Raw genomic sequence first — 10,537 nt, forward strand, 5'->3', positions numbered from 1 at the left:
TCATAATCTGTGATAGTAAAGGCAGATACAGCAGTTATATATAGATAAAGAAGAAAAAACATGCAATTAAGTGCATACTTGTGTGTGTGTATGTGTTCCATGTGTGCGGCAACTGAGTTTTGCCTGATGGTAAGCGATCACCACCTTAGGAAAGGAAAGCCAGTCACCTTTTATGTCAATCTTTTTATGGCTAAAGGGGTCCCTAATTCTCACGTGGGCGTAGCGGTAGCTACGTTCCTGATAATATATTATTGATGCCAAAGAACTGTCCCATGGTCGTGATGTGGATGTGGATAATATGATGATGTAAGGTTTTGTTTACAGCTCAGAACGTCGCAGCATGCATTGAAATGAGCCGCCATGTCGCAACCTCCCTTCCCCCTCCCCTGGGGATTGCAGTACCAACACAGGTAGATTTTACTAGCGCTAAACATATAGACTAGCCATGGTACCCATTTACTAATCCAGACTATAATCTATGTCTGAACCAAACTTGATACAGATACGATAAACTGTTTTCACGTGAGAGAGTTACAAACATTCATACTTACAATCTTTCGCGTTTATAATATTAATAAGATAGCACTCAGAGTTGGCTGGATAAATTTTTTTAATCGGTCAAATAGTTTCTCAGATAAACGCGTTAAAACAAACTTTGTACCTTTAGCATATTGTTAGTATAGATTTCACAAACGCGAGTAAAACCGCAGGACATATCTAGCTTACAACATAAATGATTTCCTAGAGAGCCTGGAACAACCCGGCGGGAGACAGGCTACGATGCGCACACGCACGCGCTGCACGTGCACGCACACACGCAGCCGCTGTACACGCACAGGGCGCACGCACACATCGAACCGCAGCAGACGCAGTAAGTAGCGTAGTATGATAGTTAAAAAGCTGGGGAAATAAGTGAATCACTATATAGTATAAAGCAGTCTTCCTGCATCTCTATGTATGTATGCTTAGATCTTTAAAACTACTCAACGGATTTTGAAAGGAAGGTTTACATGGATAATAACGTCTATAAAACTAGTCCTAATTAATTTAATGACGTGTGCGAAGCCGGGGGCACAAGCTACATAGAGATTCAATTTTTTTTTATGTCATAGCATGCAACTGAGCTGGTGGTTCGCCTGATGGTAAGCGATCACCACCGTCCATGAACATTCGCAGAGGCTTAGACCTCTGAAAATGCGCGGCCCGCTTTTAAGGGATAAGGAAAGTATTGATGACTGGAAAGAAGGAATGGACTGGGAAGGGCAAGGAGAAGGAAATGGGCCTCCGGCTCCCCCACTCACCGTACGAAACACAATAGCAAGCTATTATTTCACGCCGGTTTTCTGTGGGGGTGTGGTACTTCCCCGGTGCGAGCTGGCCCAATCCGTGCCGAAGCGTGCTCGACTACCGCATCCAAATAGAACCATCATCATCACCAATATCAGAATCAGGATAGAGTCAGCAGGTTTTTGTTTCTCCTACATTTCTTCGCGAAGTTTTCCTACAGGGTGGTGAGATTAATGTCCCTATAAATTTAATTTGAATAAAAGAAAAGTTTGTGTGCGATTCACACATGATAGAAGTGAAACTTCAGTAAATCGACAAAAGAATGAGATGAATATATATAAAATATAAAATACTATGTATATATCTGTCTCATTCTTTGCCGGCTTCATTCTACACATGTTTGTATTTATGTCTCTCATCATCATCATCATCATCATCATCATCAGCCCATATATGTTCCCACTGCTGGGACACAGGCCTCCTATGAGGGTTCAGGCCATAATCCACCACGCTGGCCAAGTGCGGGTTGGCAGATGTCACATGCCGTCGAACTTTTGAATCTCGGACATGCCGGTTTCCTCACGATGTTTTTCCTTCACCGTTTTTAAGCAGTGGTGATGTTATCTACATGCACAGATAAATTGAAAAATCAATTTATTTCCTGCACGCTCGCCCGGTCTCGAACCCCGACCTATCGATTTTAAAGTCCGAGGTTCTCACCACATAGCCACCACTGCTTCTATTTATTTATGTCTCTCACCTGTCGTTTTTTTCCGTTGCATCAGCTTTGAAATCACAACGATTCTAAAGAAGTTTCACTTCAAAAAGTTTTCTTAGTTTCAGAGATTACCAGTAGGCGAAGATTCGTAATTCGTAATTCAATTCGATTCGTAATTTGACCGATTGTAATCTGAGGGTCTTTATAATCTTACAGTGATATATACATGTCCCGCCATGCTCAACGGAACTTATAGTTTTTAATACGTTAATTAAATAAAGAATACTTAAAGAATCCGTGATACATTTTTTCATCAGACGAATTCTTAAAACACTGTTTGCCTAACTAGCTACCCGTCCACTTCTGCCGTTGTTACGTTTAAGATCATGTTTTCATAAGCAAAATGCCCACATTAGCGGTGTGGCGGTATGAGCGAAGCTAGCGATATTTTTGTATGTGGTAGTCGAACACGCTTCGGCACAAATTGAGCCAGCTCGCACGGGGTAATTACCACACCCACTGAACACCGGCGTGAAATAGCATACTGCTGTGTATCGTTCGGTCATTGGTGGAGCCGGAGGCCCAAATCCTTTTCCTTACCCATTTCAGTCCTTTCCTCTATTCTTCTCGTCAATCCTTTCTTCATCCCTTCCAAATTGAAGTCGGCAATCCATTTGAGAAACGTAAGGTCTGCAATCAACCTCACGCTTCTCCAAATGTCCATGGGCGGTGGTAGCGCGTACCACCAGGCGGTCCACCTTCTCCATTGCCATAAAAAACATAGATTTAAAAATATCTCATAAAACTTTGTACATCGTTTTTGTTGATTAAGTATTTTTTCCGTAATCAGCGTTTGGAAAACTATAAATTCTATTGAGAATTATACACCATCCGCGGGACACTCTGTATATATAGCGAGATATATATCTAGTTGACTGATTTGGTCAGATGCAAGGGAGAGAGTGAGGACACACGAGAGTACCGCGACTACAGAGACCAGTATCAATTACACAGGTAACCTGGATTTAAGCACTTACATAGTATTTACGTCTTTGCCCTTAGCTATTATCTTACATATCCTTTTGCTTTCATGCTTGTATGCAAGAGATTGTTTTTTAGCAATAAGCCTTTTGTGCAGGTGCAATACAATTTTGTTTTTATTACCTACTTAATTTTATGCTTTCTTGGACTGCACAATAAAAAAGAACCTGTATATCTTTATTCTAAAACTTTTTTATTTATGTTTTTAATAAATAGTTTCTTAAATATTATTTTTGGAAAGTTTTCGTATTGAAAATGCGAATACTTAATTAACGTCAATCAGATTTATTCATTTTAAGCTAAATCATATGCATTATTAATAGATTAAGCTATGTATATCTTAAACTCCACGAACATCTTTAAATTATAATTTAATATTTACTTACTTAAGGCAATAACTTAGAAACTTAACAAAGAAATTAATTTCACAAACATTAAAACATTTCGAACCATATAACTTATAAAAATCAAGTGCAATCAGATTAAAAAGCAAAACACAATTTTAGATGCAGTTCGTACAGCAAAAACATAGAAGAAGAGAGCAAGAGTCGAGAGGAGACGGTGAGCAGCTCGGCCGACCCGTGGGGAGACCGACTCGGTGAGTTTCATTGATAATGTTTTATGATAAACAAAAAATAAGAATCCGCTTCTGTGTCGTCGAATGGTCTATTAAAATGTTTTCATATGTGGTAGTCGAGCACGCTTCGGCACGAATTGGGCCAGCTCGCACTGGGAAAGTACCACACCCCCACAGAAGACCGGCGTGAAATAGCATTCTGCTGTGTTTCGTTCGGTGAGTGGGGGAGCCGGAGGCCCATATCCTTTTCCTTACCCTCCCCAGTCCTTTCCTTTATTCCTATCGCCAATCCTTTCTGAATCCCTTCCCAAAAAGTCGGCAATCCATTTGTAGGGGCGTAAGGTCTGCAATGGACCTTATGCCTCTACAAATGTTCATGGGCGGTGGTAGCGCTTACCATCAGGCGTCCCACCAGCTCCATTGCCGACTGTAACATAAAAAAAAAACTCGACTTTCTTACCTCTTTCTTTCTTTCTTTAGACTTTAAGATATTCAGCGTTTTATCGAACCTAAAGTTTTTACTAACATTAATTATTAAATTATTTATTAACATTAATGGATCTCCAGTATCATAATATTATCTATACTAATATAAATAAATTGAAAAGGTTTTTTTATTTGTTTGTACTCTAAAAGCTTCCACACTACTAGTCCGATTTTGAAATTTATTTCAACAAAAGAAAGCTACATTATTCCCGAGTGTTTTAGGATAATTTTTACTCCCGAAATGTACCACGGGCGAAGGCCGGGTCGAACAGCTAGTTTAAAATAAAATTAAATCGACAAGAAACAGAATTGTGCTTGAGAGAAAATTTGTTTTAAAATTAGTATCACTACTTAATATGTAATATGGCTGCCATTATTAGATCACCATCAATAACGTCTATGTTTTATTAAATAAGTTCTATCAATACATTATTTAATATAAATTTTAATTTAAATTAAGTGTTTATTTTATTCTTTAATGTTTTAATTGTTCTTTTAATGTTTCGTTTCTTTCTTTAATGTTTATTTTGTTTATTCTTTATTTAGTAATGTGTCTCATTTATCTATTTAAATTATTTTTCATACAAACAGTGAGCAGTTCGCTATGTCAGGCCAGCAGCTCCAGGGCTGAGGCATCTTCTCCTCACCAACACGTCAGCACAACGCATTCCGGTATGAGACTTGTAACCTCGAAACTAATGACTTACTGAACTATTGCTGAATATTAGTTTTTAAAAAGAGCTACGTAAATGTGTGTTTTAAACCTGAATATTACATAAAAAAACAATTAGAAAATGAATGATTTTAAGGAAGCCTTTTAAATTAACGATTTTGAGTTTGAGAAATCAATTAAATTATTAAATAAATATAAGTTACGAATTGTTTCTTGCCAACTCTTCTTTGTGGAAACTGCTTTCCGAACCGGTGGTAAATTTTAAAACTGTGTTGTGACGATTCAAAAGTGCTTCTATAAGAAGTCTAATTGAATAAATAAACGTTTGAGTTTGAGTAACGCCTTCTGTAAAGATGAGCAAATACGTTCAATTGATGTATTCTATTTGCTTAATTAGTTTTTAATTTGCAACAAATTCATTAGTCACTATCAACTAAGCCGCAGTTAAATAAACACTTCCTTAAATTGATTAGAGTTTTCATTTTATTAAAAACTCTCCATAATGTTGGGACAATTTGCGATTTTTAGTCCCCACAAACTAGATTTAACGTTCCTTATAATGCCTGTTTGAGTATTACTTTTGAAAAAGGACAAATATACTATTTTCTTGTGTTTAATTTTACGCGAGTAGTAAACATTTAGAAATTAAAAACTTTTTAACGGATTTTAAACGTGTTTTATTCATTATATTACCTATGAACCCGACGTTTCGAACACTTTACAGCGAGCATCAGTCTCCCTGTGACCACGCTCAATCGCGTTTAAAATCCGTTAAAAAGTTTTTAATTTCTAAAGGAGAAATATTTTGAAGTTTTTGTCTGATAAAACTTATATTTGAGTTACCAGTTATGCTATGTATTCATGGTAAACATTTAAATTGAATCAACTTATTGCCGTTGCTGTCAAAATGCTGCTACCTGCATGTTACAATGTTCTCATATCGCGCTACAAGATTTAAACGCTTTCTAGCGACATTTTCTATCAATTGTTGCTCAACAAATGTTTACCAAAACTACGAGATTAAATGTTTCTGAATGTTTCTCAGGCGGCAGGCGTGGAGCCTTGCAGCTGTGGCAGTTCCTGGTGTCGCTGCTTGCTGAGGGCGCGCGGTGCGTGGCGTGGACCGGCCGCGGCTTGGAGTTCAAGCTACACGAGCCGGAGGAGGTGGGCGGGAGTGGGGGGAGACGGGAAATCAATATTAATATTATAAAGCTGAAGAGTTTGTTTAGTTAAACGCGCTAATTTCAAGAACTACTGGTCCAATTTGAAAATTATTTAAGTTATTTTAGTGCTAAATAGCCCCTTTATTGAAGTAGGCTTAAGGCACATCATCACGCTAAGACCAATAAGAGCGGAGCACCATTGAAGAATATTTCAAAAACTGGGGACTTTTTGTTTCTATCGAGAGATAGCGTTAGCCCAAAGTAACTAAGTATATCACGCGGACAAATTAGCGGGCGGAAGCTAGTTATACATAAATCTAAATGCATTCATGCTTCATTATTAAAACACACTAGCAATCGCATTTTACTCACGCCGGTCTCATGTGGGGGTGTGGTACTTCCTCGGTGCGAGCTGGCCCAATTCGTGCCGAAGCGTCGACTATATTACTACGTATATACTTGCTACTTATATATGATACTTATAATAACTCGCGATCCACGGCCAGGTAGCGCGTCGCTGGGGCGCTCAGAAGAACCGTCCAGCTATGAACTACGACAAGCTGTCAAGGTCCCTCCGCTACTATTACGAGAAGGGCATTATGCAGAAGGTTGCAGGTTTGTGTTGCTTTATTTAATACTAGCTTGACCCCGCCGCTTCACTCGCGTTGTAAAAAGTTTTATTCAGACTGTAATCTTATATCTATCTCTATACCAAAGTTTACAGTTACGATCAACTGTTTCTAATCACGAGCAACCTAACCGTAGCCTAGCCTCTCGGCCATCCGTGATCCCGCCACAGTAATCGAATCTCTTCTACTCTTTCAGTTTCATGTGCCTAACGGTTGCGGTTAGGCAAGAAACACAGGTTCGATCTCGCCTCATGATCAAAAATTTTTTCCATTTTTTCAAAATTTCTCATTTATAAAGCATTTTGCAATGCTATAAAACTAAAAATTAAATTGTCAAACTTGTTTAGCTATCGGATCCTACAAAAATTGGAATCACTTGTTTTATATCTTACACTGTTCTCATTATAATCTCTTCTTTTTCAGGAGAACGCTACGTTTATAAATTCGTCTGTGATCCGGAAGCGTTGTTCAACATGGCACGCACCCCCCCTCCCTCGTATGACGTCATCTCACAACTTTACTACCCCTCCTACATCCCGAGCACTACCAGTAGTGAGTACCCCACCACTACAGGTAGGAGGTATTATGATACGCAGTTTGATACGTAAGTTAGTGTCGTTGGCGGCTATGGCTCATTGTTTGGAGTCGGTTAATAATAGATATGGTTTCCTGATTAATTCTATTGATTCATTAATTGGTCGTCCATTATGACATTTTTTTGTATTATTTTATATTTATGTATCGATGTATATTCCCCCCCCTTATCTCGCTCCTCCGGGGACGGCGGTCACCTTCTTTTACAGATAAGATTAATTTATTTATCATATTCTTATTGCCATGTTGTAAGTAATAAAAAAATATTTGTAATGCGATTATTAATTGGTTTTGATAAGCTACATGCGAGTATACCTAGCTATTTATGATTAAAATAGAAACTAACGTAAATTCCTGCTACTGAAAAATGTTTCTAATCTGGTTGGTTTTGGGTATACTTTTATTTGTATCGTATTTGTAAATTCGTGATTTCGGTGGTAATAGGCAAAATATGAGATGTAATCTACACCATTTCTTACTATTGAAAATTAGCTTAACATAAAAGTATTATTGTTAAGATTTTTAAAAACATTGTTATTAATTAAAAGGAGACGTTTTTTATTGTAATCATTTTATTATTACATATTAAATTAATACAAAATTCGACCTCACAGTCTCTATTCAAATGATTTTTTAATTATACAACTATCGTTATTTTGTGTTTGTTGTATTCTAAAAATAGTAGTAATTCGTAAGTAAAGCCGTGAAATAGAAGCTTGTCAATAGTCGATAATGGATGTATGTAAATCTGCTCAGTCATCGCAATAAACTAATGGTGTTAGGGAATGCTTAGTTCACTAAAATATTACTAAAATCGGCCAAAACATATTCTTTTGTTCGCTTCCATTTCTGTAGATTGTAAAACATCATGTCTGTATGATAAAATAATTAAATTTTGAATTGATTTTTGATAGAACTGGTTTTTCCATATTCAGTAATATGTGACTAATATGTAAACGGAATGTAATATCGAAAAATGTTTATACTTTCATTACTAAATAAATCGATAAGATAGTTACTGTTTATTTACACAAATTTTTAAGTTATTTACTATCAGCTAATTTGTTTTTATAATTACGTTTGCTCGTGATTTATCGTTATTTTTTCTTGGGTTACCACCTCACGTATGTGAATAATTTTCAAAAATTTTATTGAATAATTTAAAATGCTGTTACAATCAACAATAAAAGCTTTGTTTGTAGTAGGTATACGTTACCGAACTATACAAATCTAATATTCAATATTTTTTTTTTTTTTAAGTCATAGCGGGCAGCTGAGCTGGTGGTTCGCCTGATGGTAAGCGATCACCACCGCCCATAAACATTCGCAAAGATAGTACCTCCGTGAATGCGCTGCCCGCTTTTATGGGGTAAGGGAAAGGAAAGGATTAACGACTGGAAAGAAGGAATGGACTGGGACGGGTGAGGAAAAGGAAACGGGCCTCCGGCTCCCCCACTCACCGTACGAAACACAGTGGCATGCCACTATTTCACGCCGGTTTTCTGTGGGGGTGTGGTACTTCCCCGGTGCGAGCTGGCCCAATGCATGCCGAAGCGTGCTCGACTCCCACAATAGAAAATGTAATATTGTCTCTTAGACGTGTATATATAGGTTTTAGTTTTAAATAAAGTTCTTTCTCATCATCAAAGAGTAGTTATACGGGTATTATTGCCGCATTGGCGCGTTCGGATGAGTTTATAAAACCGAAAAATCTGCATATTGAAATTTCCATGAAATTCGTATAAACTGTAGTTAAAATATTGCAATTCTAGTCTTTAATTATTACGAAATTGTATTTATAGTTAGGTAAGATTAATAAGTAATTAATTAGGTTATTTATTCAATTGTTTAATTCTGAATTATAGTAAAAGACATTTATATGTGTGACCATCGCTTTTGCATTACTTTTTAATGAAAAATCTTAGGGTAAATATTATGTTTTTGTTTATATTGTGTATATAATTTTTTTTACAAAATAAGAAATTTATATTTTATGTTGTTGTGTTGAAAATGTTTCAAAAACTAATGTGAATTGTGAAATTTGTACTTCGTACATTTGACAATTGTTGTTTTTTATATACAAATGAATATGTTGCTTTTTTATGTTAAAATTATTATTTTTTTTTTATTGAAACTCAAATAGACAAAACACTCAACATCAATCTATCAGTAATATTATTATTTATTAAATTAGACTTCTTTTAGAAGCGCTTTTGAATCGACATTTTACACAGTTTTAACATTTACCACCGATTCCGAGAGCCGGCAAGAGACTCTGTAATCCCTCTTTTTCAATTAGGTCGATATTACAATAGATATTATCGTTTTTACTGGCCTCCTGTTATAATATAAATTGTACACCTTATAAATGTATATAATTTCCAATATTTTGGCATCTATCTTTGTTTGATCCTGTGTGATAAACTATTGCATGTAGTTCGAATTATAAAACAGTTATAGGGCCGATTGCCGTTACGTTTAGGTTTCTGTGCCCACACAATGTCTTTCTTAGTTTATACACTTTTCTCTGTACATATAGTCAAGTATTTCTTAGTTTTACGCACACAAACAAACGCGTGCGTGCATACGCACGAGCCATACATGTCAGCTTCATTTATTTTAGTAAAATGATTTAATAATTAGATAAAAATATAACATAATTTTTATTGTAACAGACAGAAAGACACCCAACTCCCACAGCACAGAGAAACAAAACGTGGAAGCCACGAATTATGTTTTAGTACTGGTATAGTATTATCTGTGGTTCGTAATAAATGAATTGAGTGATTAAACCTGTGACCTACAAGACAAGGTCACGCGTACAAAGTGCATCTCACAAGCTAATATGAATTATAATACTTTAGATGATAATTAGTTATAAACAGTAGTGTAATTACTTCATTAAGAACTGAGCTACAGTGCAATATTGTATTTAGTGCAAAGTTGATTTGAAAACATTTGTCAATAAAACAATTTAAACGTTATGACGTGTTTGTTTTATTTATTATTATATTAAGTCCTTTATTCATAAGTTGTCGACTTATAAATACTATTATATGAAGTACGCCATGCATTGCTTGAAAAATCTTCATTTTTTAGAAATTTTGACAGAATAGAAAAAATTTGATCCGCGTTTTTTGCCTAACCGTTGCAACGCCTAGCCTCTCGGCCACCTTCCGGTCTTCATTATTTCTTTCTCTTATGTAGTTGAAACGCAGCTATGTCAAAATATGTCATCGTACTTTTGATAAATTACAAATCACTACTAAATTTTCACACGACTTAAAAAAGTTTTGTATTTATTCGTTCTCGTGATTTGACGTCACCGTATACATAACATTAATTTGTATTACTTTCGATATTGGTGAC

The 10,537-nt window shown here is 36.1% G+C and overlaps 1 protein-coding gene across 1 annotated transcript; it reads left to right on the forward strand.

Annotated features, from left to right (window-relative positions):
- Positions 1-360: 360 nt before the first annotated feature.
- On the forward strand, positions 361-9,920 carry LOC119839229 (ETV5-related protein Ets96B-like). The gene is made up of 9 exons (XM_038365447.1): positions 361-410; positions 746-871; positions 2,954-3,019; positions 3,553-3,644; positions 4,701-4,781; positions 5,828-5,946; positions 6,452-6,560; positions 6,998-7,147; positions 9,844-9,920. The coding sequence occupies exons 1-9, from the start codon at positions 361-363 to the stop codon at positions 9,918-9,920; spliced, it is 870 nt and encodes a 289-aa protein (XP_038221375.1).
- Positions 9,921-10,537: the final 617 nt, after the last annotated feature.

This window comes from Zerene cesonia, unplaced genomic scaffold, assembly GCF_012273895.1.
Source record: "Zerene cesonia ecotype Mississippi unplaced genomic scaffold, Zerene_cesonia_1.1 Zces_u010, whole genome shotgun sequence".
NCBI classification, from domain to species: Eukaryota; Metazoa; Arthropoda; class Insecta; order Lepidoptera; family Pieridae; genus Zerene; species Zerene cesonia.